Source organism: Scyliorhinus torazame, chromosome 7 (assembly GCF_047496885.1).
Source record: "Scyliorhinus torazame isolate Kashiwa2021f chromosome 7, sScyTor2.1, whole genome shotgun sequence".
In the NCBI taxonomy this organism is placed as follows: domain Eukaryota; kingdom Metazoa; phylum Chordata; class Chondrichthyes; order Carcharhiniformes; family Scyliorhinidae; genus Scyliorhinus; species Scyliorhinus torazame.
The window spans coordinates 242,952,388-242,972,557 of NC_092713.1; the positions used below are offsets into that span (position 1 = coordinate 242,952,388).

Below are 20,170 nucleotides of genomic sequence, written 5' to 3' on the forward strand. Positions count from 1 at the left end.
TATAGAGCGGCCGGGACATTCAGCATCACTCCAGTAGATCCAGAGCCGATTGGAGGAGTCCCAGAGGCTGTGGGCGCAGGAGATGGTGCTGGCAATGAGTGGCACCGAGGCCAACACTGCAACCCTCCGGCCCCAGAACCCCAAGAGGTCGCCCACCAGGGGCATCGAAGGCCATGGGGTCAGACATGCAGGGGTCAGACTATGGCATAGATTGAGGAGCTCGAGTGCTCAGGTCTCTGTGGGTTGTCATCACCCCGCTGCCCTCGACAGTGACCCGCTGACATTGCCGACACAGTCCCAGCACCCTGGAGTGATGTGACATACTCTGTGAGGGTGGCAAATGGGGTGGTGGGTGGGTAAGGTTACGCTGATGGACAAGGCCAGGTCCTAGGTGAAGTGGTGGGTATAGTGGCCTTTCTGGGCCTCCGGGCTTGACGCACCCTCACCGCTGCCGCCTGTCCTATAGCCTCCAGTTCATCCTCCAGCCCCTGCTGGTCTGGTGCCTCCTCATCATTCTCCTCCCCGTCCCTCCTCCTCCTCCTCTGAGAAGGCCACATGTTCTTCGTCATCAACCTCCAGCTCGTCGCCCCACTGCTGTGCCAGGTTGTGAAGGACACAGCAGACCACAACAAAGCGGTCAACCCTCTGTGCGGTGTACTACAGGGAACCTCCAGAGCGGTTCAAGGCATCAGAGCCGCATCTTAAGGAGTCTGATGCACCGCTCAATGACAGCACGTGTGGCTGCATGGGCTTGTTGTACCGGGTCTCTGCTTTGGTCTCCAGCCCCCGTACTGGTGCCTTAGTCAGATCTTCAGCAGATATCCCTTGTCCCACAAGAGCTAGCCGCACATCCTGGGGTGCTCCTCGAAGAGGGCAGGGATGACTGACTGTCCCAGGACGTAGCTGTCGTGGACACTCCCCAGGAAGTGCGTACACATGTGCATGATCATCATCTGGTTGTCGCACACGAGCTGTATGCTGAGGGAGTGGAACCCCTTTCTGCTAACATAGGGCACCCCAGATGGCGGGGTGAGCGCAGGGCAACATGCGTGGCATCTATGACCCTCTGGATCTGGGGCATCCTGGCGAAGGCAGAGAATCCTGCACCCGGTCACCTTGTTGAGCATGGTTTATGTCAAAGATAATGCAGTTTTCCTCCCGGACATACAGGACATCCGTGACCTGCCGGGTGCACGTGTGGGCTGTGACCTGTGAGATACCACGCATGTCCCCGCTCGAGCACTGGAATAATCTTGTGGCATAAAAGTTCAGGGCTGTAGTTACCTTGACGGCCACCAGGAGCAGGTGTCCATCTCCTCCACGTGGTACCAAGTCGGCGAGGATATGGTACAGTGTTGTACCATCTCCTTGTTGAGGCAGATCTTTCTGCGGCAAGTGCTGTCTGTCATTTGTTCAAAGGATCAGCGAAGCCTGTAGACCCTGGGCCATTGCGGGACTCCCCCTTGGGGTCCCTCCCTTGCCTCATGGGCAGCCGGGTCCTCAGGTTGTGGGGCAGGGACCGGAATATGCCTTGAACATCTGCAGACACAGCTGCTGCTGGTGTCTCCGCTGTCTGGCTGCATCGCGGAGTACCAGCATCACTAGGGCAACCTATGCGTCCAGAATCCTGCCATAGCGTTCAATATCTTTAAGGCATTGGGAGAGGGTGTTAGACTGACAAATATCGGTGGATCCCACCCCGAGACCTTCCATTCCTCCACTGATCCCCCCCCCACCCCCTACACGGAACGCTTTGCCCACCCACATAAAGCCACAGCGGGCCCCTCTCACTGGGCGCCGGACCCTGCACCCCAGACACCTGCTCACAACGACAACCAGACCGGGCGCTAGTCCCGTCCCCGTACACTCATCCACCCTCCGGCCATGGGCATTCCCTGGAGCTGTGTCCTATCCCCTGCGTGTTTGGATGCTGGCTGCTGCGTGTGTGGTGTTGCATCCCGCAGTGTTCAGGTACACTGTCCAGGCATCGTGGTCTGATTGGGATGCTAGGCAATGACTCCCAAATGCTACCTGGCCCGCGCACCAACGGTGATTCACTTGGCATCCATGAAGTTCGCGCTTAACCACAACTGCCAATTCACTAGAGGCGGGGGCAGCACAGTGGCACAGTGGTTAGCACTTCTGCCTCATGGCGCCGAGGTCCCATGTTCGATCCCAGCTCTGGGTCAGTGTCCGTGTCGACTTTTCACATTCTCCCCGTATTTACGTGGGTTTCACCCCCACAACCCAAAGGTGTGCTGGTTAGGTGAGTTGGCCATGCTAAATTGCCCCTTAATTGGAAAAAATTAATTGGCTACTCTAAATTTAAAAAAACCCAATTCTCTAGAGGGTAAGCCTTCAGCTGCACGGCCAGAGGCCTCGGCAGTAGGTAGACATTATGGGTGGATGTTAGAGCAGACGGGCAGGACCAAGGGTTGCCCCCGCAACTGGTACACACGATCCAGGGGTTGGCATGGTGGTGCTGCAAATGGTTTCCCCCCAGGCTGGCCCACCCTTGCGGAAGGTCACCCACCCTCAGCTGAGGGTCCCCCACCCCCTGTCGAGCACAGGGGCAGCAAGCCCAGCGCCTCCATGCTCTTTACCTGTGAGCAAAGATGGCTACTCACATCCTCAGCTCCCCACAGAAGTCCTTCCGCCAGGTGCACGTTTTAATAAAGGAGCACTAATCAGCACCAGCGTGAGCACTTGCTGGGGAGTTCGCTGAATGATAGGAGGCCGTTGCATAAAGGGAGGCTCTCGTTAATTTTATGGAAATGGGGCTTAACTGGTGATAATTGGTTTCTCGCCACGCTACGGTGAGATCCCTATTTTGCCTATGGGAGCGGGCCTGTTGCATCACAAACTGGCGCCTGGCGGGGATCTTGTTTTTGGCTTCTCTCGCTATTCATTGGCCTCGTTTTGCTTGAGTGAGAGCGTAACGAGGCTGGAAGATCACACCCTCGAGCTTTTGATGATGGAAGTAATCCTTTAGCAGAATGGCTTCCCAAAAGAGCATAGGATTTCTGTGTACAATGAAGGTGCCAGTTTATTGTATTACCAGAGCGAATATTACAACATTTGGGAACCAGTCATGGGACTATTCAGAAAATTTCCAAAAAGGACAATCCACCCCTGTAAACTGTGCTGGCAATGCAGATGATGAGTGAGTGACTGAACTTCCATACTGCTACAAAGAATGTCCATTCATGAACTGGAGCACACAATTTATTTGTTGCCATTATTAGCTGTTCCTCGATTCGAGAATGATATCTGCGTGTGATCTGGAACAAGGGGTCACAATCTCAAGATACAGGGTAGGCCATTTAGGACCGTGATGAGGAGCAATTTCTTCACTCAACGGGTGGTGAATCGCTAGAATTCTCTACTACATGTGTAGGTTAGGTGGGGTTGTGGAGATAGGGTAGGAGAGTGGGCCTAGATGGGGTGCTCTTTTGGAGGGTCGGTGCAGACTCAATGGGCAAAATGGCCTCCTTTTTCACTGTAGGGATTCCATGATTTTGTGATAAGTCTGTGGAGGCCAAGTCACTGAATGCATTTAAGAAATAAATAGATTTCTAGACGCTAAAGGTGTCAAGGGGTATGGGAGAGAGTATAGTGTTGAGATAAAGGATCAACCATGATCACATTAAATTGTGCATACTTGATGGGCAGAATGGCCTATTCCTGCTTCTATTTTTTATGTTTTTGTCCACTGAGGGTCACGAGTTTCTGCCGTGGGTCTTCATGTGACTGAACCGGCTTATACCTGACCCACAAAACCTTGGGCACATGCGGCAGGATGTCCCATGAAACAGTGTGAGTGAAGGATTTGCTTCCTTTTCTTTCCATCACTGCTGCCAGTTTACCTCATCATTAAGGCATTTGGACTCAAAGCATGATGCAGCCTGATAGGCAAGTTATTGCCATTTTGAACAATTGGTAGCAAGCTTCTACCAGTCATTAATGCATTAATGCATTCAATATATTAAGAAGGAAAGTCTAGTAACTCATATTTTGCTTTCTAACACAAGGGTTTGTTTTGATGATCTGGGGTATCTGACATGCGTACTTCCAATTACCATGCACAACATTTCCCAAACAAGCTGGAGCACCCATACAGGCAATGCTTTTGATTTAACCAGTACAAACCGAATACTTGCTGTTCATAGGCAACTAGGTACAGGTTAGGAACAGTTAAGATAGAGCCAGTTAAGATGGGGCAAGTTAACTATAGTCCACAGGTCTGGCGACATTTGTGGAGGGGAAACAAAGATGATGTTTCAAGCTGGTGACTTTTCTGTCAGGACTGCTGAGGATTTCCAGTATTTTCTGTTTTTATTTCAGATTTCCAGCTTTCATGATATTTTGCTCTGCTATTAACTACAGTTCAGCTCGTCCAAGATCTTTAAAGACATATGACAAGTGAAGGGCAGCACGGTAACGTAGTAGTTAGCACAGTTGCTTCACAGCTCCAGGGTCCCAGATTCGATTCCCGGCTTGGGTCACTCTCTGTGTGGAGTCTGCACCTTCTCCTCGTGTGTGTGTGGGTTTCCTCCGGGTGCTCTGGTTTCCTCCCACAGTCCAAGGATGTGCAGGTTAGGTGGATTGGCCATTCTAAATTACCCTCAGTGCCCATAAAGGCTAGGTTGGGTTATGGGGATAGGGTGGAGGTGTGGGACTTAAGTGGGACGCTCTTTCCAAGGGCCAAATCAGAATTGATGGGCTGAATGGCCTACTTCTGTACTGTAAATTTTATGATTCTATGAATGAGTTACATGCTGGAAAAATAGAGACAAGAGGCGTTGGAGTTGTGATGGTTCAGTGTTACCTTTAATGGGGAAGATACATAATCCTGGAATTTGTAATGCCATTGTCAACATGGTAGGTAACATGAAATAATTGAGAAAAAAAGTAGGAAGAAATTTGGTCTATGGTATTTTAAGGGCATCTGGAGGAATCCGGAAAATTGAATTGTACTTTCCAAAAAAAACTGATCATGATGTGCAAGGGTAAATCATTGAATAAATTGCAGGTCCAGTTGTGCTGACTGTATGGCTATCTATCCTTTGAAATTATAGGAATCAGATTAAGTAGCTAAAGATGTATCTTTTTGACATTAACCCTACCTTAAGTAGGTAGTTGGCTTTCTGCCATTTTAATGCATGCACAATAAATGGCTCAACACTTCAATTTTGGTAATGCAGGAAAGAATGCATTTATTTAACAACATTGACAAAAGTAATGTATACTCTATAGGAGTATATTAGAAGAATGATGCTACACTGACTATACCTTCCAAAATCCAGAAGGTAATTTGAACCAAAACCATCTAGGGGGTAACAGGGAGGCTTGTTAGCCATTTAACTGCTGTTGGATAGAGAGTCAAAGGTACTGCTCCTTTTTACAAACACCTTTATTTCACTTTAACAGACTCTGTACAAAACTCTATCTTCACATCGCCTGCCACAAAGGCCACCTGAAGCCTCTTTACATATCAATGTCAATTATTGGATACTGAACATAAATGAGACAACTAATTGGAATGTCTCTTAACCCATTACTTAACAGTCTCTTCTTCCTTGGAGAAAAAAATTAATTTAGGTGAAAACAAAATTACAAGAAACTCAAAAACACACACGCAATTTCCCCCATTCTCTTTTTTTCATTAAAAAAAAGCAATCACAGAAACAGGCGCCCTTCATTAACAATATCCAAAAGTTTCTGTGAACTAGCCCCTCTTTTTGTAAAACAGTCTGATAATTTATAGCTACTGTCGACCCATTTAATTTTTGCTATCTGCCCTCTGTCCAACATTTGCTCCAAACTTGCGATGTCTATCCTTAACCTTTTCTCATTGACACTTTTTGTAGAGTGCACATTTTCCCACAGGGATTTATTGTCAATGCGACATTCAACAGGTATATTACCCAAATCCCCTAATCCCAAAGTTTCTTTCAATATCTGAGATATATAATAGGTCATATCCACCGCCTCGACAAGGCTTAACGTCTCAGCAGCCAAAGTGCTTTTGGCCAGTCTCCTTATTTTCTTTGTTTCCCACACAAGAGGGCAACATTTACCATTGTTCCCCAAAAGGAAACTTATAAACCCTCCTGCACTTGAAACCCCATCACATAAATTTGCATAGGACACATCACTATAAACTATAAGTTTCAAGTGCCTAAGGTCACCTAAAACCAGGAACCTCAAAACACGCCCCTGCATTTTTAGTTTGACCAACGCTTTATTTGCTCTTATTATGTCTTCCACTTTGGGATCATTCATTTTTGTACTCAACTCTAAGACATCAAAACTCACGTCCGGTCTAGTCTGTCTACCTAACCAATTCAGTTGCTCAATTAAACTTCGCAGTTGCTCTTTTTCCATCTTTGAAACCATTGTGTCTTTTTGCGAAACCCGGCCACGACTAATTGCTATTGGGCTGATGCTTTCCAAATAAGATTGCTGACGTAAAGTTGTCCCTAACTTAGTCCATCCGATTTCCAGTCCAATATATTTAAAAGCACCGGAAGTCTCACTTCCAAACTTGAATTCTTCCCTCAAACCAGAGATTACAATAGCTTCGAAATCACCCCACAAAAAAATCATCGACATGCATCATAAAGATGCCAGAAAGATTTCCATTATAGTGCCAGTAAAACATTGCTGGATCTGCTTTCAACTGGCAACAGCCTAACTTTAACAAAACTGACCTTACCGAAAAATACCACACTCTAGACACATCATTTAATCCATTTACACATTTGTTCAACTTCCAGAGTACTCTTCTGTGTTAGCTGCCTCTTTAGGAGGATGGAGAAAAATGTCTCTCTGGAGCTGATGCCCCTGCAAAAAGGCAGCTTCTATATCGATAGATTTGCATTCCCATGCCTTTGTGGCTAATAGAGCCAAGAAGATCTTTCAAATAACCTTTCCTGCCGTAGGTGAATCTACCCTTAAATCCTGATATTCTACGTTTTCTTCAAATCCCCTTGCCACCAGCCTGGCCTTTGCCTTATAAGTTCCATCCGGATGAACCTTTTCCATACAAATCCGTCTCTGGGACAGAGCTCTTTGTCCCCTATCCATGTATACCCCAAATTCACTCCAACTATGCAGTTCTTGCGTTTGGAATCTTTGATAACTTTTTCATCTAATTTATTGGAAGCCACCAAAATCTCACATGCATATGGGCTTCTACTCCTAATAGTATTCATAGTCTTACTCATGTTCCAAGATCTTGATAAACTACGTCCCCTCTCCCGCCTGGTATCTTGTTCCGTACTGCTACTGCTTGATCTTTCCCTTCTGCTGTGGGATGTCCTTTCAATAGTTCTCAACCTTTTCCTGCAGACCTGTTCACTATCCGATGTACTATCATAACTGGTACTGCGTTTCTGTGCCCTCCATTTTTGAACTTTGTGTTCCCAATCCATTGTCTTGACTCCTTCCCCTGAATGCTGTACATTCAGCCAATGTTTATACTTTCCAGTGGCCTTCCCTGCTCTACTAATAATAGTTGCATCCTTCCATTGACTAGACCTTTCAGGCAAGTATGTCAGTTTTGTACCAACTTTTGACAGTTGTCCTATCGGAAAAATGGCCTGTTCTAATTCATCAGAAGTGTTGTGTTCCTCTACAGAAACCCTGTCTATATCAGTTAACTGGTCCTCATAGTTCTGTAACACGTGAGTACCAGATGACTCTGGTTCCTCGTCATGTCTGTCTGCTCTGTCTAAATTTGAAAATTTGTTATCTGTACCCATTATCCTTGATGAATGTACCCTAACAGTTTGATTGCCATGTTGCAAAATAGTTGTTTTGCCATCTATGCCTATGATCTTCCCTGGGCCTTTCCAATCATTAAAATAGTCTCTCGTATAGTATACTATGTCTCCTTGCTGAAAAACGGGATTTGATGGCCGTACATTATGTCTTAAAGCTCTGCGAATTCTTTCAGAGACTTCTGCTTCCAAAAAAGCTTTTCTACTGCTATGTAATGCATTTAAATGCTCAGCAAAGGCAGAGCTAATTGTAGTCCCTTCCCAAGCTGGAGGCTGGTCATCTAAAATGGACGTAATTTTAGGATTTCTTCCAAACACTAATTGATAAGGACTATAGCCCCCAACCATCTGCAATAAAATCTTTGCATGAACCGCCCATGCTAAAGCTGAATTTAGATTGCAGTTTGGTCTATCTGCCAAAATTTTCCGGAGCATGTCATCTATTACCGCATGGTTTCTTTCACACACACCATTACTAAATGGGCTTTCCGCAGCTGTATTCATAACTGTGATAGTCATGTTTTCACACATATCCCTAAACTCATCATCAGCAAATTCTCCCCCATTGTCCATAAGGAATTTTGCCAATGGGCCTATTCCTGTCCCTATCCATTTTTCCACGATTTGATCCAGAATTACTCTCTTTTCTTTACTTCGTACAATCTTTGATTGACTAAATCTGGTAGCTAAATTTACAAAATGCAAAAAATATATATTATTGGCTTTATCCCAGGCATTAAGGTCCATGGCCACAATGTTGTTAAAATCTCTGGCCAAAGGTAGGGTTACTATCGGTCGTGCTGATGTCCTTCTGTACTCCCTACAAACTTCACAGCGATCACTAACCTGTTCTATCAGTTTAGTATAGTCTTCATCTCTTACCCCTGCATCCTTTGATAATTTTTTCAGCGTCTGAGGAGATGGATGTGCAAATTGCTACGCAGTTTTAAAACAACAAGCCTTTTTTCAGCTAAAGTCCCATTTTCAACTGCCATTAACACATCCTTAACAACTGTACATGAAATATTATTTGTCAGTAATGGAATACAATTGTGTCCCGACTGTGTAAATTGTAAGTCCACCGTCTTTCCAAAAACTGTTGCCTTATCCTGTTCCATATCCAGTTTCATGTGTGTTTTCTTCATCGATGGTCTGTTCCGAAGCAAAGGTATCTCACTTGATACAACATCCGTGCTAATGAAATGATTCACTCCGGCAATATTGCAACAGATCACCGCTCTTTTCAGCGACTTCAGAGTATTATCATCCCCAAACCTGAAACTTGTGGAACTTTCAAATTCCTAACCTCGTTACGATTTTCAGCAGTCAAGGAGTCCAGGTAACATTTTAACCAGTCAATTCCACACACAGTAGATGTGCTGCCACTGTCCAATACAGCACAATTGAAGGATTCTGCAACCAATGCCCTCATTACCGGTGTAAAACTGCTTGTTAATAGGACAATGCCTTCTTTCTGATGACTATCTTTTTTCTCTTCTGACTCTTCCGTGTCATGTGTCGCTTCAAGCACTCTATTGTAACGTGTTAGACAGTTGAAAGCATAATGGTATTGAGAGTCACATCGATTTATCATACCCCGGGCATTTCTGGGGTTCATCTTCGTACTGTAGGTTCTAACTGGGTTTCTGTCCCGATCTCCTTCTATAGTCTTGGAACCTGTTTGTAGATGTGCGACTTCGCCATCATTTTAGTAGTGTATTTTCCATATTCTGCTTTATTGCAGACTGACCTATTTGGGTCATCAGAGCCATCGGAATCAAATGTTTCCCCAGAAACATTTTGAAAGCTTCTGTCATCTGATCGAATAAGGTATCCTTATCCGCAAACTGAGCTCCTGTCAAAACCAGGAGCCTATCCATGTTGCTCCCTCTAGCACAGTCAAGTAATTCAAAGGCCAACACATACTGTGGAAATTCCAGGTTGTGTATCTGCAGCCTTTTATACAGTCTGCCAAATTCCATTATTTAGTCTTCATGGAGAAATCCTCTATTTTCTGGAACCTATCAAATCCGATCATGCTTCATATGCACTTAACAAGTCATCCTTTTTATAAATCTTATCCCTATAATGTAATAGAGTCCCCAGACCTTCTTCTGAGTCTAACTCTTCCAATTCCAGCTCTGAAAACACTTTGCTTTGGATTTTACTGTCATAAGGCAGGGAAAGAGCCAATGCCATTCCTTGTTTTCTCTTTCCCAAGGCAGTTACCATAGTACACATAACTACTGCACTTCTCCATTGGTCATACAATCCCCTTTCAGAAAATAAGCCGGGGGGGAGGGGGGGGGGGGTAGTCATATCCGGCCATCTTTATCCTAGGTTCAGCCATATATCTTCTTTTTTTTTCTTCTCACTCACTCCTTGGTTAGGTCTGGAAAAGTTGTATCTTTCAACCCTTCACATTTGCACAGCAACCATCCTCTGCTACCATGTGTTAGACATTTAGCTGCTGTTGTATAAAGAGTCAAAGGTACTGCTCCTTTTTACAAACACCTTTATTCCACTTTAACAGACTCTGCACAAAACTCTATCTTCACATCACCTGACACAAAGGCCACCTGAAGCCTCTTTTACATATCAGTGTCAATTATTGGATACTTAACATAAATGAGGCAACTAATTGGAATGTCTCTTAACCCATTACTTAACAGGCTTGGGGCAGCTCACACAGTAGATAATGTTTAAAATGTCCTCCAAGGTGTAGTATGCCCTTTTATAAAAAATATTTGAATTAAACATTCACCATTCATTTGTACTTAATGAAAAACAGTAACTCAAACTTATTTATACACTTCTATAAGAAAAAAAACAATGTTTTACCGAATAGGGTTTTCAATTCGATTGTTGGTCAAGATAGCAGTTAGGTTTGCAGTGTATGTTGAGATGATTATAAACACAAAAAGCCACCAAAACCCCATCAACAAGCGAACTGCCAAAGTGTTAATGGGAACTTCTCCTCCTGTTCCTAGAAAGAAAAGGGTAATTCAAATTGGTATATATTAAAATGCATAAGAACAAACAAGTCAGGAGCAGAAGTAAGCCATTTGGTTCCTCGAGCCTGCCCTGCCATTCAATAAGATCATGGCTGATCTGATAGTGATTTATTCTCATTCCTGTCTGATAACCTTTGACTTATTTGCTGGTCAAGAATCTATCTATTTATGCCTTTAAAATATGCAATGATCCTGTTTCCGCCCCTCTCTCTGGAGAAAAGAGTTCTGAAGACTCATGACCCTCAGGGAAAATATGTGTCATCATCCCCTTGTTTTTACATTTTTGAATCTGAGAGTAATTGCAATTATAAATGGCACCAGATGGAAAGTTATTAATACTTTTTAAAAAGCGGTTCTAAGTAATAATCTGATATTTTAATGTTTAGTGCTCACATCTCTACAGCATAGCTTGAGAATTTAATGGCCCTGATTTTATTTTCCCCCCACCCAGTGGCAGTGGTGCCTCAGAGTGGGGCGAAAATTAAAATATTCTATTTACTCCTACAATGGTCCTTTCAAGGACTCTTGAGGCGACATGCAAACCTGATCTTCCTGAATGTAGCCAACCCAGCGCAGCTTACATTCACAGCAAAACAATTTGGGAAACAGGGCATCAAACAAGCAATAGGCACTGATGCCTGGGTCAACTGATGCCAATACCAATATGGCAGGAGATGCACTTCCTGATCAGAATGTGCATGTTGCTGGACATAATACATATTTTTGTACATTTGAAACGAGTGCAGCCTCATTGAATTTCTACACCGTTGTTTTTCAGAAAGAAGGCCAAAAGAACATCAAAACAGTGATGATATCCAATCATCGGATTGAAACCAACCGAAGACTAGATGCATGCAAAATCTAAATTAATGGCCCTATGCAGCACTCAAAACTTCTCATTACAGATGCTGAAGGCCTCTGTTTCTAAACACAAGTCTATATGTCAGGAGATAGTCCCATGCTGCTGAATGCCTAACCTATAGAAAAACCTGATTCTTGAACTAGGGATGAGCTTGGGCCATTAAGGCCATATCTTAACTCCAGGCATGGGCAGAACTGGAATACTGGCCCTTAAGAGACTAAGTAGACAAACGAGAAGCACACTAAAGAAAAATATAAAGGGAACAAAACCTGAAGCTTAAAAGCTTTTAATGATCAACATCCAACATGTTTCTCTCCTTGCAAAAATATCTGCTCTATGTGTGGATAAATAATTTATAGTTGCTGAGAAAATACACATCTGTGCTGATTTTTATGGCAGAATATTCCATCTGTATATCAATTAAATTAAATGCTTCCCAGCTGGAGTTAACATACATGTTCTAACAAGTGCATGATGGATATGTCAAACAGCTGATTAAATCTGTGGCTTTGAGGAATGCAAAAATTATAAGGATGTGCAATTGAGCCATAGTTTTCTCTGTTCCAGCAAAATGAGAGACCATTTTTTTTGCAAGTGACGATACACAAGGGAAATTGCTCAAACATGCAGTATTAAAATATAAAATTCCTGAGAACATGACTTTGTTCATGAAATAAATTCAATAGCCAGTTACAAATTACTTGAAATATTAATGCTTTAATGTTTCTTGAGAGGTTAGATAGATAAGTAGTTTGACCAGATCAATCTCGGATTAACTTTTCTGCATCTATATTTTGGAAGGAATGAGAGGAGATGGAAGCAAATTTGTTCAGCTCCTCAGTCTTGCCACTGTGTGCTGTGCACGTGGGTGCTGGATAATGAAGTGTTAAATGAAGGAGGTGAAAGCAGGATTCATTAAAAATATATATATTTTAATTAGCTTTTTCAAAATGTTTTTTAACATAATTTACATTACACATATCTAACTAACATTTAACAATTCCTCCCGCAACCTGAAAAAAAATTAATCAGCTAACTAGCTATCCTTTCTAAGCTGCTGACTGAGACTAATTCCTTAAAGTGAGATATGAACGGACGCCATCTCTTGTGAAACCTCTCATTACCCCTCAAGCTAAATTTAACCTTCTCTAGGCTCAGAAACGCCATTAAACCTCCCAGCCATACTGATGCATGGGGGGAGCAACTGACCTCCAACCCAATAGGATCCACCTCCTCGCCACCAGCAAGGCAAAGGCTAAGACATCTGGCCCCGCCCTTGTCTGGATCTCTGGCAAGTCTGGCACCCTGAATATGGCCCCCAGGGAACTGGGTTCTAGATCCAACTGTAACATTTTTGAGATGGTGCTAAAGAAGGTGTTCTAGAACTTTCTCAGGATTAGGCACGACCAAAACATGTGCATATGATTAGCCGGCCCCCTCCTGGACCTTTGACAAATGTCCTCAACCACTTCGAACAGGTGACTCATTCCCGACCTCATCAAATGTGTTCTGTGAACTACTTTCAATTGTGTTAGTGCCAACCTTGCGTATAAGTAATTAAGAGTAATGCTTTATTGGAATCTTTCGATAAGGGAAAAGGATCACAGGAAACGGTTCTGCATTAGCACGTTCCAAGCCTTCCTTCCTTGCAGACCAATGGTTCCCCCAACTTGCATCGCATTATCAGCTGGTTCCTCTACATGCTCATCATTGGAGGAGGCACCATGATCAGCAATGTTCTCATTCCTCAATGCTTCCTCCTCTGCAGTGCAAGGTCATCCAGTGCATTGCAGACCATTGTGGGCAGCACGGTAGCATTGTGGATAGCACAATTGCTTCACAGCTCCAGGGTCCCAGGTTCAATGCCGGCTTGGGTCACTGTCTGTGCGGAGTCTGCACATCCTCCCCGTGTGTGCGTGGGTTTCCTCCGGGTGCTCCCGTTTCCTCCCACAGTCCAAAGATGTGCAGGTTAGGTGGATTGGCCATGATAAAAAATTGCACTTAGTGTCCAAAATTGCCCTTAGTGTTGGGTGGAGTTACTGGGTTATGGGGCTAGGGAGGAGGTGTTGACCTTGGGTAGGGTGCTCTTTCCAAGAGCCGGTGCAGACTCAATGGGCCGAAAGTCCTCCTTCTGCCGCACTGTAAATTCTATGATAATCTATGATAATCTATTACGATACATAAGAAACTTGCTGCAGCATGCTGAAGGGTTTCACTGGATCTATCCAGCCACTAGAATCACATCTTCAGAAGCCCAGTGGCCTGCTCGTTGGTCACCTATGTTGACCTGTGGAAGATGTACCACTTATTTGGACCTATGCATAGATTCCTCACAAGCCGGAGCAGCCATGTCCTCAGTGGGTGGTCCATGTCTCCTGATATCTGTTCCAGAATGTGTGCTGAGGAGCTGGAAAAGCAATGCACCTGGGTCTGTTGAAATATATAGACAACATGACTGCTTTCCAGGGAGCGGCTACACAAAAGGATGTGTTTTCAATGACCAATGGAAAATTAATGAAATGGACACATTTTCTGCTGATGGAAGGCTGATTGAAGGCTGATTGAAGGCTGATCCATGGGAGCCTTCAGGACCATATGCAGTCAATGATACTTTGCACTTGGGGGAACCCAGTGAAGACCCTGAAGCCAATGAACATCTCCACCTGACTTTCTGGATCGGTTCAGCATCACACATAGTCGCTGGCCCTCTTGAATATTGCTCACCTTCTTGTGGGCTGCAGACTGGGAGATCGACACATGTTCACAATGGATCCCTGGAAAGAATCAAAGACACAGAAGTCGAGGGCCAGACTGATCTTCAATTTCACTGTATTTGGCACCCACACATTTCTCTCAGCTTGTCCTGCAGCATGGCGCAGAGGTCAGTGACAGCAGGAGAGTCAGATTCTTTACTAACACTGTCACCTGGTCATTTGAAGAAAGTTCAGCATTGAGGGGCAAACTTTTTCATGGGGAAAGGCACTTCTGTGCATGTTTGTTTTGCCCCTCTACACCCTTCTCTGTCATGCCCTCACAGACGCTGGCCCTATTTCTGCTGGTAAAGTTGCGGTATTCCTGCTGTTGCTTGAATCTCCCTCCCTCTCAGCCGGCCCTCCGCCTCAAGGGGACCATGAGGCCTGAGTGGATGCTTCCACGGCAGGGGCCTCTTTCTTATTCTTCGGCCTTCTATACAGATGGCCCCACCACCCCAACCACTTTCCAGAATCCTTTCCATGGAACAAGTGCTACTATGCCAAGACATCTCTGGCACGATGCCTACACAGTCCATGCATTTCCTCCCCATTTCTACTGATATCTGGCAACACTCTTGCTGCCATGATGCTTCTCTCAGTGGATTGCTGAGATGGTCCGTCCTTCTCTGCTGCCTCATTTACCCAGGTAGGTCTCCGAAGCCGCGAGATCTGCATGTCTCCATACGCCATCAGTAAAATGAGAAATTGCTTCTTCTTTCCCTCAGGTTCCTTCCTCCCCATGTAGACTTCTTTCCCCCCCCCCATCCCCCCAGGCTCTGTCCTCTCAGCCGGGCTCCTTACTCAGCACATCCTTCTCACCAGGCTCCTTACCTCCCCACACTCAAAGGATCCCCCCCCCTCCCCCCCCCCCCCCCCCCCCCGAAGGAACCTTCCTTCCCTCCAGAATCCTTCCTCCCCCCCAGGCTCCATCCTCCCCGACTGGGCTCCTTCCACCCCGCAGGCTCCTTTTTCCCCATGGGTCCCTTCCTCCTACTTCTTCTCCGTCCTCCCATCTGTTCCATCCCTCCACAGACTCTTTCCAAGCACCAACCAGCCCCCCTCCCCCCCCCCCCCCCCCGCCCCCACCCCCGGCACCTTCTTCCTGCCACATGCTTCCTCGGTTCCTATCTCTCCTCTGACTCCTTGACCCCCTCCAAACACCCTCAATTACTCCACCCTCCCCCGTAACACCTACCTCCCTGGGCACATTCACCCCTCCGAATACTTTACCCAACTCCCAGATTCACTCACCCGACACCTTCATCCACCCCTCCCAGATTCATCCCCCCGACATCTTAATCCGTCCCTCCCAGATTCACCCCTCCCCGACAACTTCACCCCCCTCCCAGTATCAGCCCTCCGCCTCCCTAAGGACTTTCTCACCCAATCACACATAGCTTTCCTCCCTGCCTCCCCTTTGCCACATCCTTCCGAGCTCAAGGCAAAGGCACTGGGCGAGAGGTTCTCCATTGGGCTGACGGCGAAATTGAGAAACACGATTGGGCGGAGAATAGGTTCTGTCATCTCGACAGCGGAATCAATGCAGTCTGGAACGGACGTGTGGTGATCCACTGCAATAGGAGATGTAAGGTAGGACCTGCACTACAGGTTCGCCGGTAGCTCCTGCCGGCTGGCTCCGCCCAGGGAGAACTGTATAAATATGTATGACCTCCAGTGCCCTGCCATTTCGCCAGCTGCAGCAGGAGGCCATGCATCTGACTGTAATAAAGCCACAATTGTACCCAACTTTAGTCTTTGTGCAATTGATCGTGCATCAATTTATTACAGTCAGATTTTCCACAGAATGGATATCCGAATTAAGCCCGATCGCCTGCAGCTGGATCCTCACTCGCCCGATGCCAGGAAAAACTTTACTCACTGGCTAGCATGTTTCGAGGCTTACATCAATGCGGCGGACCCCGCGCCAACGGAGGCTCAGAAGATAAACATCCTGTACTCCAGACTGAGCTCCAGCGTGTTCCCGTTGATCCAAGATGCCACGACTTACACAAAAGGATCGAACTCCTCAAAGAACACTACGCGCAGAAGGCGTACACGCTGGATTCCGGGAGCACTGAAAGCTTCGTTCACCCAGATACGGTAAGGTGCTCCTCCCTCGCGGTCCACCCTGCCAATCAAAGGATCTCCCTAGCCTCCGGATCCCACTCCGTCCCGATTCGAGGCTTTTGTACAGTCACCCTCCCGGTCAGGGCGTAGAATTTAGTAACTTCCGCCTCTATGTCCTTCTTAATCTCTGCGCTGCACTCCTGTTGGGCCTGGACTTCCAGTGCAACCTCCAGAGCCTCACCCTCAAATTCGGCGGGCGCTTACCCCCCCTTACCGTTTGCGGCCTCGCGACCCTCAAGGTCGATCCCCCCTCCCTTTTTGCCAATCTAACTGCGGATTGCAAGCCGGTTGCCACTAGGAGCAGACGGTACAGCACCCAGGACAAGACCTTTATCAGGTCTGAAGTCCAGCGGCTGCTTAAGGAGGGTATTATCGAGGCCAGCAACAGTCCCTGGAGAGCCCAAGTGGTAGTGGTTAAAACTGGGGAGAAACACAGGATGGTCGTGGACTTCAGCCAGACCATCAATCGCTACACGCAGCTCGACGCGTACCCCCTCCCATGCATATCTGATATGGTCACTCAGATTGCGCAGTACCGGGTCTTCTCAACAATTGACCTGAAATCCGCCTACCACCAGCTCCCCATCCGGAAGTCGGACCGGCCATATGCTGCCTTCGAGGCAGACGGTCGCCTCTACCACTTTCTTAGGGTCCCTTTCGGTGTCACAAATGGGGTCTCGGTCTTCCAAAGAGAGATGGACCGAATGGTCGACCAGTACGATTTGAGGGCCACCTTTCCGTACTTAGATAATGTCACCATCTGCGGCCATGACCAGCAGGACCACGATGCCAACCTCGATAAATTCCTCTACACTGCCACTCTTCACAAACAACCTGACCTACAACAAAGAGAAGTGTGTGTTCAGCACGACCCGGTTAGCCATTCTCGGCTATATAGTCCAAAACGGACTTCTCGGGCCCGACCCCGACCGCATGCGCCCCCTCATGGAACTTTCCCTCCCCCACTTCCCCAATGCCCTCAAACGCTGCCTGGGGCTCTTTTCCTACTACGCTCAGTGGGTTCCAAACTATGCGGACAAGGCCCGCCCACTCATACAATCCACCCAATTCCCCCTTGCGGCTGAGGCACAACATGCTTTCGCCCGCATCAGAACAGACATCGCCAAGGCCGGGATGCGCACGGTGGACGAGTCACTGCCTTTGCAAGTAGAAAGCGACGCTTCAGACGTCACCCTTGCCACCACTCTAAACCAGGCAGGCAGACCCATGGAATTATTTTCCCGCACCCTTCATGCCTCTGAAATTCGACACTCATCCGTCGAAAAGGAGGTCCAAGCTATCGTTGAAGCTGTGCGGCATTGGAGGCATTACCTGGCCGATAAGAGATTCACTCTCCTTACAGACCAACGGTCGGTAGCCTTCATGTTCAATAACACACAGCGGGGCAAGATCAAAAATGATAAAATCTTGCGGTGGAGAATCGAGCTCTCCACCTATAATTACGAGATCTTGTATTGCCCCGGTAAACTCAACGAGCCCCCAGATGCCCTCTCCCGAGGTACATGTGCCAGCGCACAAGTGGACCAACTCCGGGCCCTACACGACAGCCTTTGTCACCCAGAGGTCACTCGATTCTACCATCTGGTCAAAGCTCGCAATCTGCCCAACTCCATCGAGGAAGTAAGGACAGTCACCAGGAACTGCCAGGTCTGTGCGGAGTGTAAGCCGCACTTCTACCGGCCGGACTGTGCGCGCCTGGTGAAGGCTTCCCACACCTTTGAACGCCTCAGCGTGGATATCAAAGGGCCCCTCCCCTCCACCGACCGTAACACGTACATTCTCAGTGAGATCGATGAGTACTCCAGATTCCCCTTCGCCATCCCATGCCCCGATATGACGTCTGCCACGGTCATCAAGGCCCTCAGCACCATCTTCGCCCTGTTTGGTTTCCCCGCCTACATCCACAGTGACAGGGGATCCTCATTCATGAGCGATGAGCTGCGCCAGTTCCTGCTCAGCAGGGGTATAGCCTCCAGCAGGACGACCAGCTACAACCCCCGGGGAAACGTGCAAGTAGAACGGGAGAATGGGGCGGTTTGGAGGGCCGTCCAGCTGGCCCTACGGTCCAGGAACCTCCCAGCGTCACGCTGGCAGGAGGTCCTCCCTGACGCTCTACACTCCATCCGGTCACTATTGTGCACCGCCATTAATAATACACCCCATGAACGTGTTTTTACCTTCCCCAGGAAGTCCACATCCGGGGTGTCGCTCCCGACTTGGCTCGCTGCTCCAGGACCGGTCCTTGTCCGTAGGCACGTCCGACTCCACAAGGCGGACCCCTTGGTGGACAGGGTTCACCTGCTCCACGCCAACCCTCAATATGCCTACGTTGAGTTCCCCGACGTTCGCCAAGTGACCTAGCACCGTCAGGTTCCACCCCAACACCCACCCCCCCACCGATGCGCCCCCCACCTCCCACCGCGCCGCGAATATTGACCCCACCAGACCACCCCCCCCTCCCCTTTTTCCGCACAAGAGAACGAAGAGGACTTCTGCACGCTCCCGGAGTTCCCCGATGACTGGCCAGTACCAGCACCGCCATCGTTGCCACCGCCAGCACTGACTTCGCCGCCACCGTTATGCTGCTCCCAACGAAGCACCAAAGCACCGGACTGGCTTTGACGGACTCCGGACCGTCAACATGGACTTTTCTTTCCCTACCACTGTACATAATTGCACTAACTGTATATAGTTTCACGTCACCCCCGCCGGACTCATTTTAACAGGGGGTGAATGTGGTGATCCACTGTAATAGGTGATGTAAGGTAGGACCTGCACTAGAGGTTCGCCGGTAGCTCCTGCCGGCTGGCTCCGCCCAGGGAGAACTGTATAAATATGCATGACCTCCAGTGCCCTGCCATTTCGCCAGCTGCAGCAGGAGGCCACTCATCTAACTGTAATAAAGCCACAGTTGTACCCAACTTTAGTCTTTGTGCAATTGATCGTGCATCAGGACGTACAGTAAACATTGTTTGCGTAGCATTAATGGGCCTCTGCGATCCTCCTCCGGGGCCTCTGCGATCCTCCTCCTCCAATGGGCTGAGTTCCCAACGCTGCGGTTCACTTGTGCTTTAAAAATCGTGAAACCGGCATTGTGGCTGCTGAGGGAAGGAGAGGGGGCACGGAAAGTGTCCAACATCATCATAGCATGCTGACAGATGTGCCGCTGGCAAGAGGGCTTCTGTCAGGGCCTGAGGGGAGGTGGGTGGAGCGGAACACCATTGCCGCCCCCACAACCCAAAGATGTGCAGGCTAGGTGTATTGGCCATGCTAAATTGCCCCTTAATTGGAAAACAAATGAATTGGGTACTCTAAATTTATAAAAGAAAAGTTGGCATATCAGAAACAGGAAGGAATATCCACACTAGTCTTAAAAAATGGACAAATATTTTCAGAGGATAAATTTAATAAAGTACTGCAAGAGGTTGGGGCAAGACTCTAATGGGGCAGTTTTTTCAGAAAACTGGCATAGGTATGATGGGAAAGGGGGATTTCTTCTGTGCAATAAAATTGTATTGTATTATTCTCTGCCAAAATGGCCATAAAACTAAAGCACAGGTATTGCTATAAAGTAACTGAACAAACCATAGAGGAATACTACAAAAATAA

At 47.2% G+C, this 20,170-nt stretch overlaps 1 protein-coding gene across 1 annotated transcript in view; it reads right to left on the reverse strand.

Annotated features, from left to right (window-relative positions):
- Positions 1–20,170, reverse strand: part of LOC140426923 (glutamate receptor ionotropic, delta-2-like) — a 758,287-nt gene that overhangs the window by 117,698 nt on the left and 620,419 nt on the right. Inside the window, exon 13 of the mRNA XM_072512211.1 lies at positions 10,626–10,770. Coding sequence (XP_072368312.1) covers positions 10,626–10,770 — 145 coding nt within the window. The remainder of the gene's footprint in view (positions 1–10,625; positions 10,771–20,170) is intronic.